This window comes from Moschus berezovskii, chromosome 6 (genome assembly GCF_049115385.1).
Source record: "Moschus berezovskii isolate FMDL1 chromosome 6, NW_MosBer_1.0, whole genome shotgun sequence".
In the NCBI taxonomy this organism is placed as follows: Eukaryota; Metazoa; Chordata; class Mammalia; order Artiodactyla; family Moschidae; genus Moschus; species Moschus berezovskii.
This window is the reverse complement of record NC_142465.1, coordinates 31,044,920-31,061,466: the sequence shown is the minus strand read 5'-3', so window position 1 is coordinate 31,061,466 and position 16,547 is coordinate 31,044,920. Positions and strand designations below refer to the sequence as shown.

Genomic DNA, 16,547 nt, shown 5'->3' with positions numbered 1-16,547 from the left:
CATACTCTCTCCTCTTTGGGAAGAACATCCTTGGGAGAAGTTTTTTCACTGGGGCCAAAGTAGTTTTCTTTTTTTCCCACCAAATGTAACCAACCACCCCACAACTTCCAACACCAGGTGAGCTCCCCTTCACAGAGGAACAACAAGCAGAAGTAAAAACAGGCTATCGGTTCTGAGTAAGAAGATAAGTGTGGCGGGACAGAACGAGGCTAGACACCAGCCAAGGCAGTGCTTCTCTAAGTGTGGTCTGTAGTGCTCCTTTGTCAGCTCTACCTGAGGGTTCACGAGCCCACCCGGCCCAGTGCTGCTGCTGCCCGCCATGCAGCCCATACTGTCTCTTGTACACTGTTAAGTTTGAGAAACTCCCCCTCACCCTGCCCTCAGGTGGTCGGAGGAAGAATGCACGTGAGCTTTCCTGAGGCCCAGGCTCCACTACATGTCCCGGCCTGGGGTAAAACAAACTGACAGGTGTGCTCTCAGGTAAGACTTTATTGTATACTTGGGTGGGATAGCCCCCACTCCTTGTGAGGTAGGGAAGCAAGGTTGCAGCAGTAGGCAGCCCTTTCAATCCCCCCTGCCAAGCTGTAGCCTGATTCACCCCACGCCTCAACTCCTTCCATCCCAGAGAAGAGCCCTGCAGTGATTTTCTCTCCCTACTTCAGGGAAGGGGGCTGTCTGCCTCTTGAAAGCGGGGGTTGACAGTGGTCGTGATGGCGCTTTGGTAGAGAGGATTGTGGTCCTGCAGAAAGAAGTTAACAGTGATGAGGAAAAGTCCCAGGACTCCTCTTTTATCTAGGTCTAAGAGGCCAGCCTAGAACTTGAGCAGGAACCCCAGGAGTGGATGGAAATGAGCAGAGGAACCAGGGTAGGCCTGCAGAGGAGGCACAGGCCCAGGGTGTGGGGTATGTGGAAGGAAAGGGGTGGAGTTGGGGATGGTGAAGCAGAAAGCAAGCATGGAAAACCCTACCCAGTGTGGGAGGAGGCAGCCTCCTCACCTGCTTCCAGTTGAGATGCTGCCGCTCCTTTTCAAAACGATGGAATTCTCGGCGGTCGTAGATCTCCACTGAGAGCCGATAAGCGAGGACCAATCCCAGTCCCACCGCCACGATGCCCCCCACACAGCCCAGCACAATGATTTGAGTGTGGTCTGCTCCCTCTATGGGGAAGAAACAATGGACTTCTGGGGGCCAGGGCCTAGGAATTGATCACCCGTCACCCACAATGTGTCCAGCCCCATCACCTCCTAGTCCTGCCTGTCACTGGAAACAAAGGGAACTTCCACAGGATCAGGGTTATCCCAGCACTCAGGGCCTTAGCCAGATCCGCTTGATCCAGCATTTGCACTCCTTGGTTCACAGCTCTGCTTCAGTCCCCAGCCTGATTGCCCGGCGTCTTCACCTCCAGAGTTCGGCCCCCTACCCATTAAATTTGCAGGGCTTCATGTGGCATGTCCACACTATCCCTGCCCACTTACCCTCTGGAGGTCTCACTGTGAGCACAACTGTGCCTCCAGCTTCATCCTCTGCCAGAAAGAAGAATAGCTGGTTGTCCTGGGTCCTCTCTTTACACCAGCTGTCATCCAGGGTAGGGGTCAAAACCAGAGTCATGTTGGCATGGGCACACGCTGTGCTGCAGTTCATGGCCAGGGGACCAGTCCCAAAGGCTTTGCACTCTGCGCAGTCCCTGTCCAGTGGGTGCCAGTAAGTTACCAGCTGGATAGTTGTCACCCAAATGACCCACAGAGCAGGTGGGCAGGAGGGGTTCGGTGAGCCCTGTTCCCAAGGTGCAAGGCCTGAGGGCTCACCTGTGTGTCTCGCATGGTGTCTTGCAGCCTGAGCATTGATCACAGAGGGCACCATAGTAGCCGTCGTTGCACTGGCAGCGGTTGCAATTGCAGTGTCCGTGCCCGTTGCAGAGCCCTCCGTCAGGACTGACACAGTTGTGTGTGTCGCCACTGCATTCACATGCTCTGCCCGTGCGGTTGGCGTGACAGTGACACACTCCACATTGGCAACGGCCAAAGCCTGAGGTAGGTAGGGCCACACGGAGGGTGACGACCATACTGCCCACAGCCACTGGGCACCACATGCCATCACGGGCTGCCCAGAGCTGATCTGCTCCTGTGCATCCATTTCCCTCTCAAGTGTCAGACAACCTCCAACCCCTACATCACAGCCTGATTCCTGCCCTTAGTATCGAGAAGTTCCCAGAGCCTCAATGTCCTTGAGGGGCCACTCTGACCCCACCCTTCTCCCCAAGTCTCCAGGTACCTCCACAGAGGATGCCCTCGTGTCGCTCACAGCTGGCATCGTCACACTCGCACAGACGTCCAGAGCTCTGTCCGCTGCAGGTACAGCGTCCACACTGGCACTGTCCCCTCCCGCTGCACAGGGGACCTGTGCCATTGGGGGCCCGGCACCCAGACTCCAGATCTGGGGAGGATAGCTCAGCCTCCGAACACTCACAGAGTCGACCCAGGCGGCCGGGGACACAGCTGGGAGGCGAAGGGAAGAGAGGGAAAGCGGGGATCAGAGAATTTGACCGTGTCTTGATATGCTTTCCCCCAAACCCTCTAAACCTAAGATCTCAAGATTGCAGAAGAGAGAGCGGAGGCTGAGAGGAGCATGCACTATAATGGGAGTACTGAGGAGTAGAGCAGGGAGAGTTCCAGTGGAGGGAAGAAGCTTCAGGAGGTGCAGATCGGGGCGGAGGTCTACGAAAAAGATACGATACGTAGAGACAGAGTTGCCAGTGGCGGGATGGAGGACAGCGGATGGGGCGGGAGGAGAACAGGGGAGCCCTATGGGTGAAGGGAAGCAGGCCCTCACCTGCACACCCCACACTGGAGGTGCCCCTGGCCATCACTGCAGTGAGGAGCCTGGAGCTGGGTGTCACTGCAGTTACAGTCACACAGTGTGTGCAGCTCCACAGTCAGCTCCTCGGAGAAGCCACGGGCTCGGAACCTCAGCAGATGAGGCTCTGGGAGGCAGCGGGTAGCTTGGAAAGTAACCAAAAAATTCACCTGAGGACAGAGCAGGCGGAAATCATACTAAGATCCTGTGCGCGTACACACACCGCAAACACGTCTGTCATCCAGAACCCTGCTTAGCGATTTAAGGAAGTGTCAGAAAGGACGGGTGGAGGACTACCCCAGGCTTTTACATTGTTTCCCAGACCTGTGCCCCCATCCCCTCCTGCCTGCTCAATTTCCCCCTCCCACCCCCACACCCTTCCTTCTCACCTTCTGGTTGATTCGGACGTCGTTGCACTGGCCCCAGTCGCCGGCTTCACTCCGTCTCTTCTCAGAATCCCCACACTGAGATTCATAAGAGATGTGGACCCCCGGAGGGAGAAGAGAGTGTTCGTGTTCGAGAGTCACAGTGGAGGACAGGCTCTGGGGAAAGAGCGAGCGAGAGAGAGTGACCATGTTACACCTCACACCCTCTCCAGCTGTTCTACATCCTGCTGGAACCCCACCCTCAGCCACCTGGGGGCTCCTTCTGCTCTGCCCAGTCAGGAGGAGTGTTTGCAGGAAGGACCTGGGATAGCCTCGAGCGAGAACACAGGGTCCAGAGGCCTCCAACACCGCATCTCAGTGCCACTGCAGCAAAGACCTGGTGGGGCTCAGGAGCTAGCCAGCACTGTAAACATGCAGTAGCTATGTTTTTCAAGCCTCATGTCTGGACATGTAATCTGTGAGCAGACAAGTTCTAAAGAGCAGATTCTTTCAATTGAGTTTGTCCTGGGAAATTTGATATTGTCTCACATTTTCTTACCATGGGTTTAGAACACAGTCTCTGTTATCAAGAAGCCTACAGTCAAGTTGCAGAGATAAGACCTAACCCCAAGAAACATGAATTTTTATGTTCTACCTGTAAAATTCTATGGTTCCTGTGAAGAATATCTCTGAATTATTGATAAGCTTATAGTGAAGGCAATCTCCAGATATGACATTCTTTATGTATAGACAAGCACCAGCCCTTGCATCTGTTACCTGTGTGATCTTGGGCAAGTCACTTAGCCTCCTCCCTGCATCTGCATCCCCATGGATAAAACTAGAATAATAGTTTCCAAGCAGGGAGGAGTTTTAGTGGAGTGAATGAGACAGCAAACAGTGTGTACTTGGGATGGTGCTTGGCATGAAATAAAAATCAATATTAATTCCCTTTCTTGCCCAGAGCAGTGCTTCATGCTCTGTACAAATCAGGCACTTAAGATCTATGAATGAGTGCGTGCGCTGTTAATGACAGCCACACACACAGACTGCAGGCAGGAGCTGTGGGCTGTGATACCAACAGGTGATGGTCCTCTTAGTTCCGCCATCCTACCTGGGCGTCCCTTTCCACTTTCCCCTGTGCCCCCCCAGCCAGCCCCTCACATTGTAAGCATCCATGATGAGCTGCACCACATTGCTGGAGTCCTCACTCAGCTCCCCCACTGCAGACTTGGGAATCAGCTTACTCAGCTCCTGCGATGGGGGGAGTTGAGGGAAATGATGGGTCACAACTCTCAGGAAATAAGCTTGCGGGGGGTGTGTGGGGGGGACACTGGAAGGAGGGCATATCTGGGGAGGAAAACGGGCCTTTGAGGGAGCTGAGAAAGGCTGGGCATGACAGGGTTTGGCATTCACCAGCTCTTACCCGGTAGACAGGCAGTGTGGCGCCAGTAACAGCAAAGATGGGCTGGATGTTCGCTGCAGAGAGGGCCTGGGCTACTTGACCCACGGAGGGGTAGTCCTGGAGCAAGGAGTGGAGACAGGGTGAGTACCCCAGGCCCCCCTCACAGAATGCAAGGTGCCAGCAAATCCAGGGTTCCCCCAGCGAGAAGGAGGGGAGGGCTGGGGAGTGGAGTGACTTGGGTTTATCGGAGGCGTGGAGAGACATGCAGAGGAGGAACTGCTGGGGAAGATGGCAGGGTGGTCACCGTAAGGACAGTGAGGCTACAGGGAGAGGTCCTGGGAGGAGAAGAGGTGTGGCTCCCATGGGGAGGGTGGGGAAGGGTGGCGACTCACAAACTCTGGGCTGCGACTGTAGAGTCCATTGCTGTCCAAGTGGCAGTGCCCGTCACTGGGCATGAAGATGCCACCCAGCTTGCCATCCCCAGCTGTGTGGAATGTGTCATCTGATGTGAACACCAGCAGGCGGGACACATTTCTCCAGCCAATCTGCTCCTGGAGTGGGGTGGGTGGTAGGCTGTGTGCCTGAGCATGGAGGGCCCTTGAGCTGCCCCCACCAGCTCTGCTAGCCAAGGATTTGGCCGACCTTGTTCTGACTCAGTTTGCCCATCCCCCTGTCTCCAGCTCCTGCTTCTCCCCAAATAGGGGTGCTGCTCTTGGAGGCCTTGTAAGTTAGAAAAGTGTGCCTCTTCCTCTAGACATTTCACTCCAATCCACCAGGAAATTGTCAAAATAAATGTGCAAACTACAGGGACTATAATACAAAGGGCACCCCCTAGAACTGTGCACTGACTGACCACAGGTACCCATCTTGGCTCCAACCAGCTCATCCAACTCAAAGACCCTCCCCGCCCCCTCACCTGGCAGAGGGCAGCCTGCAGAATGGCATCAAAGCCACCTTCAGGCAAGTCCAGGTTGCCGGATACGTTCTGGCGTCCCACCTCCCGCTCGAAGGCCTTTGCATCCCCAGTGAGGGACAGCACATGGTGAAAACTGAAGGGTGACTGGCAGCTCTCCAGCCGGGAGGGGCAGGGGTGGCGAAGCTTGGAGGGCACTGTGCTCACGAAGGGCAGCACCGTTTTGTCCACGAAGGAGCCAAAGCCTGGGAGGAGTCATGAAGGTAGTGCCAGACATCACTGGATTGGGGGGGGGGGCACTGCTGAGGACTCAGGAAGAGAGTCCCCAAGCCCTGGGGGTGGGGGACAGTCACAGTGGAGATAATGGGAGAGGGTGCTCCTAAAGGGCCAGGGACCCAGGACCCAGCAGGGGCAAAGGGGCGAGTGCACAGGCTCGGGGAAGTGGGGGATGGGTGAGAGGAGGAGGCCTCGATGGTGGCAGGCAGGGGTTTGGTGAAAGCTAAAGAAGGCTGAACTGGAGAAGGAAATGGCAACCCACTCCAGTGATCTTGCCTGGAGAATCCCAGGGACGGGGGACCCTGGTGGGTTTCTGTCTATGGGGTCACACAGAGTCGGACATGACTGAAGTGACGCAGCAGCAGCAAAGAAGGCTGAGTGTGCAGTGTAGTAACAGCAGCAGCAGCAGAAGACAAAGCAGGGGATGGTGAAAAGAAGGGATGAGAGCAGAAGGTGCAGCAGGGATGGTGCGTTTAGACCTTGGCCAGGAAACGTGGCATCAGGGGAGTGTCCAGGTGGTACGTCTAGGGCACGTATGATGCTGGGAGCTGTCTGAACACAGTCTCTCCAGATTCAGGGCCTCAGTTACCCTTCCAGTAAAATGAGGGGTCCTACAGGACCTACTCTTAAACCTCCCCTAGCTCTGACCTAGAAGATGTCTCTGGGGATAGATATCAGGAACCCGTGGCCTGGCCAGGTCTGTTAGGAACCAGGAGAGGGCATGAGTGTTCCGCCCCTTCATTTCATTTCTACGCCCCAGGTAACCGGCTTGCAGGAAAAAAAAAAAACCAGGGCAGCCTCATACCTGAGTCTACCTGCTCTGTCCCCTTTGAGAGCACACTTCCACTTAAATAAACCCTCGCTTTACTTTCTTGTCCTGTGTTTAGTCACTCAATGGTGTCGACTCTTTGTGACTCTATAGACTGGAGCCTGCCAGGCTCCTCTGTCCATGGGACTCTCCAGGCAAAAATAACAAGTGAGTCGCCATGCCCTCCTCCAGGGGATCTTCCCAACCCAGGGATTGAACCCAGGACTTCCTCATTGCAGGCAGATTCTGTCTGAGCCACCAGGGAAGCCCAGGAATACTGGAGTGGGTAGCCTATCCCTTCTCCAGGGAATCTTCCTGGGGGGTGCGCGGGAGAGGGCAGGTGAGGCCCTTGTGTGTCCTAGACATTGGCAGAGGCTGGGGTGAGGCTGGTTAGAGACAGAGGGCAGGTAGGAGCGGGCAGGGCTCCGCGGGGCTTACCGATACGCACGGAGTGAGTGACCTCCTGCAACCGCACCAGCAGCGCGTGCCCGAGCTGTCGCACGCGCTCCAGGTCGTCCTTCATGGAGTAGCTCAGGTCCATAAGGTAGTACAGGTCCACGGGGTATCCCTCCGCTCGAAGGAAGCGGACCCGGAGCTGCTGGGGCTCCCCTGCGGGTAGAGGTGGTGGGGAGGTCAGCGGCGCTCGGTGGAATCCCAGCCCCCGGCCTGACTGCCCACCAGCCCCCTAACTCACCCGGCCGCAGCATGACCCGGACCCGCTGCGGCGCCAGCTGGGTGGCCCCCTCGCCGCGGGTGCCCTGGCTGAGCGGGTCGTCCTGCAGCACCTCCTGCCGGCCGCGGGGCTCCTCCAGCTCCCCCGGGAGGCAGCCCCGGGCCAGCAGCTCTTCTCGCCGAGCACAGCGCCGCGCCTCCGCCTCCCCGGACGCCGTGAAGTTCTGCGCCGCAAGGGGAGGTGCGTGGGGAACCCTGATCCCCCGAAACCCTCAGCCCGGCTCCCAGAACCACCCTGCCATCCTGAGCCACTTCCAAGCCCTCCCCTGTCAGGCAACTCCCTGAGCCCCGCACCCACCCCCAATTCCCTCCCCTCCCTTCCTTCCACAGCTACCTTCGAACCTCGTACTTACTTCCTTGTCCAGAGCCCACTTCATACAGCATCCCCCTTCTCCTACCTTTATCTCGACACCCTCTTTCTGCCAGATACCTACCTCTCACCTCCCCAGGCTGGACAGAGTTCCTGCTGAGATCTTAGGGACCTCACTACCATTAAAAAAGGAAGAACCTGTTCTCCTAGTACAACTCCCCCTGCAAACTCAGGCCAAAATGGGAAGGGGGTCAGATGAAGACAGTTCCTGGGAAGGCAAACGATAGGGACAGAAGAGAATACCCCCTCCCCTCAGTGTGTCTGGTACCCCGGGACTGGCTGGGGAGCCACAGGGGAAGGAAATGGTTAGAGCAGCTTCTCAACTGGCCCAGGTGCCAGGCTCTGGTCTGGGGACTGGAGGAGACTGACACGTACCCAGCTGGCCCAAGAGTCCCTGCCTGGCTCCTCTGGCCTGGCACCTCTGCTCTCTGCCTCCCACTGACTCTGTCTTCCTCTTCCAGGCCTCCCAGATTCACTAGGTGCCTTTCTCCTGGACCCACTCAGCTCTGGAACTCTGTCTTCCCGTGAGTGTGTGCCCACATTTCTTATCTCATCTAACTCCCCATTTCCTGTGAGACAGTTCTGCCCCATCCCCCCAGCTCATCCCCCCACCCCTTGCGCTCTGCTACACCAGAGCCCTGTCTCTTTAAGGCATGAACAAAGAACAGCTTTGTTTGACCAGCCAGGGAGATACCCTCTCCCCCACATCCTTCTTGCCCCTTAGGTAGTTCAAGCCTTTGCCCCAAAGCCCACAGGCTTCCAGCGCCTTCCAGCCTACCCTCCCAGTCATAGGCTGCTACATACCCAGGAACACACCTCTACCCCCAACCCAGATCCAGAAACCCAATCACACACTTTCTGCAGTGGACTGACCCCCAACATGATAGTATGTGGAGTTGGGGCCTTAGAGAATAAGGTTAGATGAGGTCATGTGATTTGAGCTCTCATGATCTATTGATTAGATCCCTATAAGAAGAAACACCAGAAAACTTGTCTGCAGCCCATTGGCAAGCCAGGAAGAGAGCTCTCACTGGGAACTGAATCAGCTACCACCTTGATCTGGGATTTCACATCCTCAATCAATTTGTTTGTGAAATAAATTCCTGTCACTTAAGCCCCCCAGTCTACGGTATTTTGACAGCCCCAAGCTGACAAATACACTTTCTCATGGATATACCCACAAAAGATCCCTCTCACTATATACAAACAAGAGTTCAGTAAGAACATGCTTCCTCCAAGTTTAAGGTCACAGGTCTTCTCCATATATACACAGATGCAGACAAACATACATGCAGAGGAATCTTGCACACACGTGCATGCCCACACACACACCATCATAGACAGAAGTCATATGTGCACAAACTCAGTCACATACAGGACTACAGAGTGTACGCAGAAAGTCACACATGTACCCACACAATCATACTTGTACATCCAGGTTGCACACACACATGGTTCAGAGGTCACAGGCCCATCTTTACCAGTTGCTTGCACCAGGCACAGCTCGGGTGTGAGAGGATGCACTTTTGGCAGGAGGGAGCTGGCTGGCAGGACCCTGGCAGGGACAGATTGGGATCCCTCCACTCTGTGGCCTCCTGGGGGGATGAGCTCTTGGCGTCCAACTCACTTTCACCTCTGCTCAGGGCCAGCAGGAAAACAAGGACCATTGACAAAGCCACCATTGTCTGTAATAGGATATAAAGGGGGTCACGTGGGTCCTCAGGAAGGGCCCCCAAACTCTTGGTCCTCTAAACTTAGCCTGTGGTTGTCCCTCTCAAAACTCTACCCCAACTCTTTATCTCCCCCTATAGTTTCACTTCCCCCTGTGGATTCAGCAGTTTCTTCAAAATGGCAGGAAAGGGCTGTCCCAGGCTGGGGTAGGAGCCTTGGAAAAGACCCGTCCCTCCTGTGTGCAGACTTTATGAGGCCAGAGCGGGCAAAACGGCCTAAGCAAGAGTCTGGAGAGGGGACATGGATGCAGGAAGCTCTGAACACAGGGCTATTCACCAATTCCAAGCTCTAGTGGAGAGAGAACAAAACAGAGAGGAAATGGACCAGGTCTGGCCCACTCTCAGTCGCTCACTGGCTGCTGTCAAGTCAGACTTTCTCTCTGACTCTTTCTTAGTTTGCACAACTTAGAGTAAGTGAGCTGGAAAAAATAATCCGACAGTCCTTGTAGCTTTCGTAACCCTGGATGCTAAAGGAAGAGGGCCAGGGGCTCTAAATAAGGGGGGTGGGAAGTCAGGGATTAGGAATGAGAGGGACGAATGATGGAGCAGATGAGGGAGTATGTGAAAAAGGCAGGGAAATCAGCTGTAATTGACCAACATGACAGCAAGGGGAGTCACAATTAGACCTTAAGAAGAGCTATCTAAAAGTCTGAGACAATGAAGAAAGAAGGCCAGAGCTGGTAAATTTTTCTCTTTACTCTACATTGCACAAAAGGGATCTAGAGTTTTGGAGAAAGAGCTTGAAGTCAGGGTAATTCCTGGAATGACCTACAGGGAAGACCAGGCAAATTTGAGAATTTTTAAAACTTACTAATTGGAACTTCCCTGGTAGTCCAGTGGTTAAGAATCCGCCTTCCAATGCAGGGGATGCAAGTTTGATCCCTGATTGGAGAACTAAGATCCCATGTGCCACAGGGCCACTAAGCCCACATGCTGCAACTAGAGAGGCCCCTGTGCATCGCAAGTAGAGAAACACCTACTTGCTGCAACAAAGAAAAGAGCCCGCGCACCGCAATGAAAACCTAGCACTGCCGCAAAACAAAATGCAAACTTAGCTAATTAAAATTTGAATAGGCAATTCAATATCACATTTCAAAAATCAAAAAGTTAATCCCAATGGTCATTTTTATAGAAATGCAAAAGCTGATCCTAACATTCATATAGCATTGCACGAATAGTCAAAACAATCTTGAAAAAGAACTAAATTGGAAGACTCACACTTCTCACTTTCAAAACTTACTACAAAGCTGCTGTATTCAAGACAGTGTGCTATTGGCATGCATGCCTGCGTGCTCAGTAGCTTCAGTCGTGTCCAACTCTTTGTGACCCTATGGACTATAGCCTGCCAGGCTCCTCTGTCCATGGGATTCTCTAGGCAAGAATACTGGAGTATGTTGTCATGCCCTTCACCAGGGGCATCTTCCCAGACCAGGATCAAACCCACGTCTCCTGTATCTCCTGCACTGCAGGCATATTCTTTACCCACTGACCCACCTGAGAAGCCCATAGTATCGGCATCAGGACAGGCAAAGAGATCAACGGAATAGAATTGAGAGTTCAGAAATATACAAATCTAGACTTGCCTGGTGATCCACTGGTTAAGAATCTGGCTGGGGACACAAGTTTGATCCCTGATCCAGGAAGATTCCACATGCCACAGGACAACTAAGCCCGTGTGCCACAACTATTGTGCTTGAGCTCTAGAGCCCACAAGCTGCAACCACCAAGCCAGGGTGCTGCAACTCCTAAAGCCCATGCACCTAAAGCCTGTGCCTGCAACAAGAGAAGCCACCGCAATAAGAAGCCCATGCCCTGCAACAGAGTAGCCCCTGCTCGAAGCAACTAGAGAGAGCCCTTGCAAAGCAAGGAAGACCCAGCACAGCCAAAAGCATTAAATACATAAAAGAAAGAAATATACAAGTCCATCCCTTTATGGCCAATTGATTTTCAACAAAGATGCCAAACCATTCAATACAGAAAGAAGTCTTCAGCAAAAGGTGTTAGAATGACTGGATATCCACATTTAAAAGAATAAAGAAAGAAAATCAATCAAAGAAAAAGAAATCAACATACACAAAAATTAACTGAAAATGGACAAAAGACCTAAGTTCATAAACTATAAACTCCTAGAAAAAAATATAAGGGTAAATCTTCATAATTTTGGACCTGACAATGGATTTGTAGCTATGACATCAAAAGCACAAGCAACAAAAGCAGATAGATAAACTGAACTTCAAAATTTTAAACTTTTGTGCTTTAAAGGACATTATCAAGTAAGTGAAGAGACAGACCACAAGATGGGGAAAAGTATTTGCAAATCACGTACCTGTCAAGTATCCAGAATATACAAAGAACTCTTACACCTCAACAAGAAAGAGAAAAACAACCTACTTTTTAAATAAGCAAGGGACTTAGATATTTCTTTAAAGAAGATTGATAAATGACGAAGAACAGATTAAAAAAATGCTCAACATGATTAGCCTTCAGGGAAATGCAAATCAAAACCACAGTGACATACCACTTCACACCCACTAAGATGGCTAGACTTAAAAAAAAAAATAGACATAGAAAATAAGTGTAGATGAGGATGCAGAGAAGATGGAACCTTCACACGTTGCTGGCGGGAATGTAAAATGGCACAGCCACTATGGAGAACAGTTTGGTGATTCTTTATGAAGTTAAAGCACAGAATCACCCTAGCACTTGACAATTCTACCCCTAAGGATATCCCTAAAAGAACTGAAAACGGATGTTTAAGCAAACATAGACTTGTGCAGGACTCTTCATCGCAGTACCATTTACAATAGCTGAAAGGCAGAAACAACCCACCTGATGAATGCCCACCAGAAATGCCCACCTAATGAATGGATAAAATATGGCATATTCATACAACAAAATATTATTTGGCCATAAAAAAGAATGAAGTATTGATACATGCTACAACCTGGATGAACCTTGAAAACATGATGTTCAATGAACAAAACTAGTCACGGACAAGCACACGTAATACACCTCCATTTATGTGAACTAGCCCAGCTAGACAACTCCAGAGAGACAGAAAGTAGCTTAGTGATTGCTGACGGCTGGGGAGGAGGGGAGGATGAGAAGTGACTGCTTAATGGACAGTTTCCTTTTGGAGTGAAGAGAAAGTTCTGGAACTAGATAACAGTGATGGTTTCACAACATTGTGAATGTACCTAATGCCACTGAATTATACACTTAAAATGGTTTAAATGATCGATTTGATGTGTATTTTAGCACAATGTTAAAAATCAAACAGTTAAGATTGTGAGAAATGTCCCTCTCCTATTCCCAATGCATCCCAGTTTCCACACTTACACCAAGCAAATAACCGTCATTTATTAGTATTTTTTGTTGCTTGTCATCTTTCGAGAGATTTTTAGTGTATATACAAACTAACGTGAACATACATATAGTCTTCAAGTGATAGAATCAAATGACAGAATTCCACAAATGCTAGAACACTTTGCACCCAGTTTTGCATCTTCCTCAGTTTCACCACTTTTCTTGGAGTTCCCACTACCCAAGAAGTAAAGAATTCCCTTGTTCTGTATAGATTTCCATTGCATGGATATGTTATGTGGTATTTAGTCTTTGTGATGAGAATTTATGTTGTTTCTAATTGTTCACTATTATAAACAATACTGCTTTGAAAATTCCTGGATTTATCATTTCACAGGTGTGCATGTTTTATTAATAGGATAAACCCTGGAAGAGGATTTGTAGGGTTAATAAATAGGGATCATTTGTAATACTGGCGAGCAGTGTGGACATAACCGACACGACCTCCTGAAGGGCTGCAACAGTTCACACAACCATCAGCGGTGCATTTGAAATGCCAGCTCACTCCTTCAGGAAGCATCAACATCCTTCTCAGCCTGGGCTGAGACTCAGTACTAGACACTCGACATGGGGTGTGGGGAAGGGGTGGGGTGTCAAGCCGCTGACCGCCCCCGTCCTGATCCCCACCACCTGTGACCTCAAGCGTAGTAGATATATATTTAACAGAGCCTCCACCCTCTGTGAGAGACACCAGCCCAGGGCTCATCCTCCGCTTAACCTCAGGCTTGCTGTCTCGGCTCGCCTGTGGTTGCCCAGGCTGGGGATGCTACAGCAAGAACAGAGTTTTGACTCATTTCTCACAGGTGGGGCTCCAGGCCACACTGGTTCCCCAGGAGTTGCTCATCTCCCCTAAACGGGGCCCTGGACATGTCCCCCCCAACCCCCTTCTCCCCTCCTTGGGAGGCAGGACTTGCCACCAATTGTATCTTAATCTGTCTTTCCCTTTCTCTCTCTCCCCTTCCTATTCAGAAATCTTATTACACCTCTAGTCTGCTCTTCTCTTTTCCACTTCTTCACAGTTCTTCATTTTACTCCCGTTCCCCCTCTGATCCTAAACATAGAATGGAAAAATCTGTTTCAACCCTGTCTTTTCGTAGATGGAAACCTGAATCCCAGAAGTGGTGAGTGACTTGCCCAGGGTACCCAGCGAACTTGAACAGAGGCAGGGACGGACACCGACCAGGTCTCTCACTTTGTGTGCTGCTTTTCTCCCCCCAACCCAGGCCCCATCGTCCTGGTAAGTCTCACCTTCTCTGTGCCAGTCCCCATGGGCTCTACCTAAGCCCCTTTCTCTTGCCTTGGGGTCTTCTTTGATCTTTCCTTCGCTCCCTCTGGGTTGTGCATTTTCCCGGACTTAATTCTGACTCCAATACCCTATTGTCCCCTCAGCAGCTGAGAAAGAGAGCATCTTCCCCATCCATCCAGAACTCCCAAGTCGGGAGGAACCTCTGCTGCCCACTCAGAGTCACAAGGAGGAGACAGAACTGAGCCACTGTCTGCAAAGGAGTGTGGGATCTGCCCAAGGGGAGGAGGCCTGAGGGGAGTACAAGGCATTAGGCAGCAGGCGTAGCAGCTGGGGAGTAACGTAAGGAGAACCTTACCTTGTATTAATCCTTGACACAGCTGTAAAGCAAATGATGGTGCTCATACATCCCCTACCTCCTTTTCCTGTCTCCAGTCCACTCTTGGGAAACCGACCCAGGAGAGATGGGTAGGGGGAGGGAGGGCTTGTGAAACTGGATGAGGGGAAAGGAACAGGAGATCTTGGGAATACAGAGAAGATTTCAGAACCCTTCTCAAGACTCAGTTAAACCCTGGGTGTCTTCAGGCCACAGCCCTCTTCCTAGGAGGCTGGGACCAGGTGGGGCCTGGGAGGGTAGCAAGAGGAGGCAGAAGGGCTGGTGCCCTGGTACTCACAGGTGCGTGCTTGCGTGCCGAGCAGCCCTTCCTCTGGCAGTAGCAGCAGCCTTTGTGTACTGATCTGGGAGGCTGCAGAGGAGGAAGTGACACACCCCGGGGTGGGGGAGACTTGGGGGTGGTGGGGGTGACTGATCTAGGAGACCACGGAGCAGATAAGGGTGAAAACGGGTCAAGGGAGTTGGTGACACAGGGATCTGGAAGAGGGAAGCTCATCTGCTGAGTACCTGTTGTACGCTGGATGTATCATCGTAATGTTATAATTCATCCTCACAAGAACCTCCTGGTATAGTTGTGAAACGTCCCCCAGCCCCCTAATTTTGCAGACGTAGAGGCTTAGAAGTACAAGGTAAAGAACTTTGCCCGAGATCACATAGTTAGCAAACTAGCTGGTCTGGATTTAAATCCAGGTCTGCCTGCCTCCCAGATTGATCTACTTCCTCATATAGGAACATGATGAGAAGGAAGAAATATGGAGGCAGTAAGTACTGTAGGAGGGGGAAGTTGGTGACTATTGTTCTTTCTGAAAACCTGGCGCCCACTTAGAGTGGGTGCTTGACTTCATTGACTCTGGAGCCAAACTGCCCAAGTTCAAATCCCTGGCTCTGTCACTTACCAGTAATGGGGCCCCAAGTTACTTACTTACCCTTCCTGTGGCTGTTTCCTCTGTCAAGTGAAACTCATAGGATTGTAGTGAGAATGAAATGAGATTATTTGTATCAATTGTTTAGTGGAGAATGTGGCACTTACCAGGGGTTGGATAAGAGTGCAAATCGATGGGTGAGAAGTGATAGAAGTGGGAGAATGAAACATTCAAGATCCAGACGCTGGAAAGTTGGGAGACATTGGCACAGGGCCAGGCTCAAAGGATGAGGTTGGGAGTCCAAGGAGTCAAACAGTGGTGGAGCCTGGGATGGGGGTGGCAGAGGTGAACTGGGCAAGAATGAAGACCCGCATGGCAGCTGGAGTAGGGCAAGGATGAGGCTGCCAGGAAAAGAGGTTGAGGCCCGCAGTTGACCACAGGGAGTTTTAAGAAGGAACTGGACATGATGTCTGTTCACAGGTCCGTCTCCTCTACTGTGCAGGGACCACAGAGCCATTTCCTGGCAGGGTGTTCAGTGAACATCAAGTGGGTGGGAGGGGTGTAGCTGCCAGAGGGGCAACTGGGGAGAAGGTGGTCCTCCTCTGGGTGGCCTTCAGCCAGCCTCTGGCTCTCAGGCCTCTTGCCCTTCCCCCACAACCGGGGTTGCCACGGCAATGACCCCTCCTTCCCTACAGGCCCTGTGGTTTCCTCTAGAGCTTCTTTCACTTTCTTCTTCTGCTTTTCCCCCATCTTCTCTAGTCCCCCACTCCCACATCCCCAACCTGCCACCCCCCGGCTCCGTGCACACAGGTCCTCGGTAAAGAAGCCAAGCATAGGTAGGCAAGGCACTATCCCAGGGAAGAAGGGAGGCGTGGGTGTTGACGGGAGTCACGGGGGTCCAGGGAAAGTCCAGGGGAGCAGTGGCAGAGGTCAAAGGCAGTGGGGCTGAGGTTGGGGTGCTGCAGGGCTAGGCATGCAGAGACAAGGAAAGCAATTAGGACAGAAGGTAAGAGTGGGGTCGTGGAGGGCGAGCAGGGTCATGGAGAGAAGGGTGGGCTCAGAAAGGCTAGACGGATTGACTCAGAAGGTGACCCTGGGGTCACGGGGCGGGGGGCGGCGCGGCTCATGGGGTGAGGGGTTGGCCTAAAACAGACACACTGTAACTGGGATATACACTGTGCTTCTTTTCTTCTGAGGCCAGGGACCCTCCTGAGAAGCAGATAAAACACAGAAGGG

The 16,547-nt window shown here is 52.1% G+C and overlaps 2 protein-coding genes across 3 annotated transcripts in view; one reads left to right on the top strand and one right to left on the bottom strand.

Moving 5' to 3' along the window:
• Positions 1-474: 474 nt before the first annotated feature.
• ITGB7 (integrin subunit beta 7) lies at positions 475-14,875 on the bottom strand. Its single transcript, XM_055396752.2, has 15 exons — positions 14,729-14,875; positions 9,200-9,403; positions 7,311-7,512; positions 7,055-7,225; positions 5,536-5,777; positions 5,012-5,170; positions 4,641-4,736; positions 4,379-4,468; positions 3,242-3,394; positions 2,829-3,022; positions 2,271-2,494; positions 1,805-2,024; positions 1,475-1,683; positions 996-1,156; positions 475-739 (listed from the first exon to the last, which is right to left on the bottom strand). The coding sequence occupies exons 2-15, from the start codon at positions 9,398-9,400 to the stop codon at positions 659-661; spliced, it is 2,403 nt and encodes an 800-aa protein (XP_055252727.2). The 5' UTR covers positions 9,401-9,403; positions 14,729-14,875; the 3' UTR covers positions 475-658.
• The window catches only part of LOC129537241 (uncharacterized), a 44,911-nt gene continuing 32,893 nt past the window's right edge, over positions 4,530-16,547 (top strand). The window contains exons 1-2 of one of the 2 annotated variants that reach the window (XR_016037573.1): positions 4,530-4,759; positions 13,909-14,048. The gene's annotated coding sequence lies outside the window, so the exon portion shown is untranslated. Of the gene's footprint in view, positions 4,760-7,475; positions 8,243-13,908; positions 14,049-16,547 lie in introns of those variants that run through there. The other variant, XM_055396750.2, reaches the window with a different exon arrangement.

What these genes read in the sequence shown, in the direction of transcription:
- ITGB7 (XM_055396752.2), bottom strand. Translation starts at nt 9,400, where the DNA reads ATGGTGGCTTTGTCAATGGTCCTTGTTTTCCTGCTGGCCCTGAGCAGA. An exon ending in CCGGGTCATGCTGCGGCCGG is followed by an intron (nt 7,226 to 7,310) that starts GTGAGTTAGGGG and finishes CTCTACCCGCAG; the next exon opens with GGGAGCCCCAGCAGCTCCGG. An exon ending in CTCCAGTGTGGGGTGTGCAG is followed by an intron (nt 2,495 to 2,828) that starts GTGAGGGCCTGC and finishes TTCGCCTCCCAG; the next exon opens with CTGTGTCCCCGGCCGCCTGG.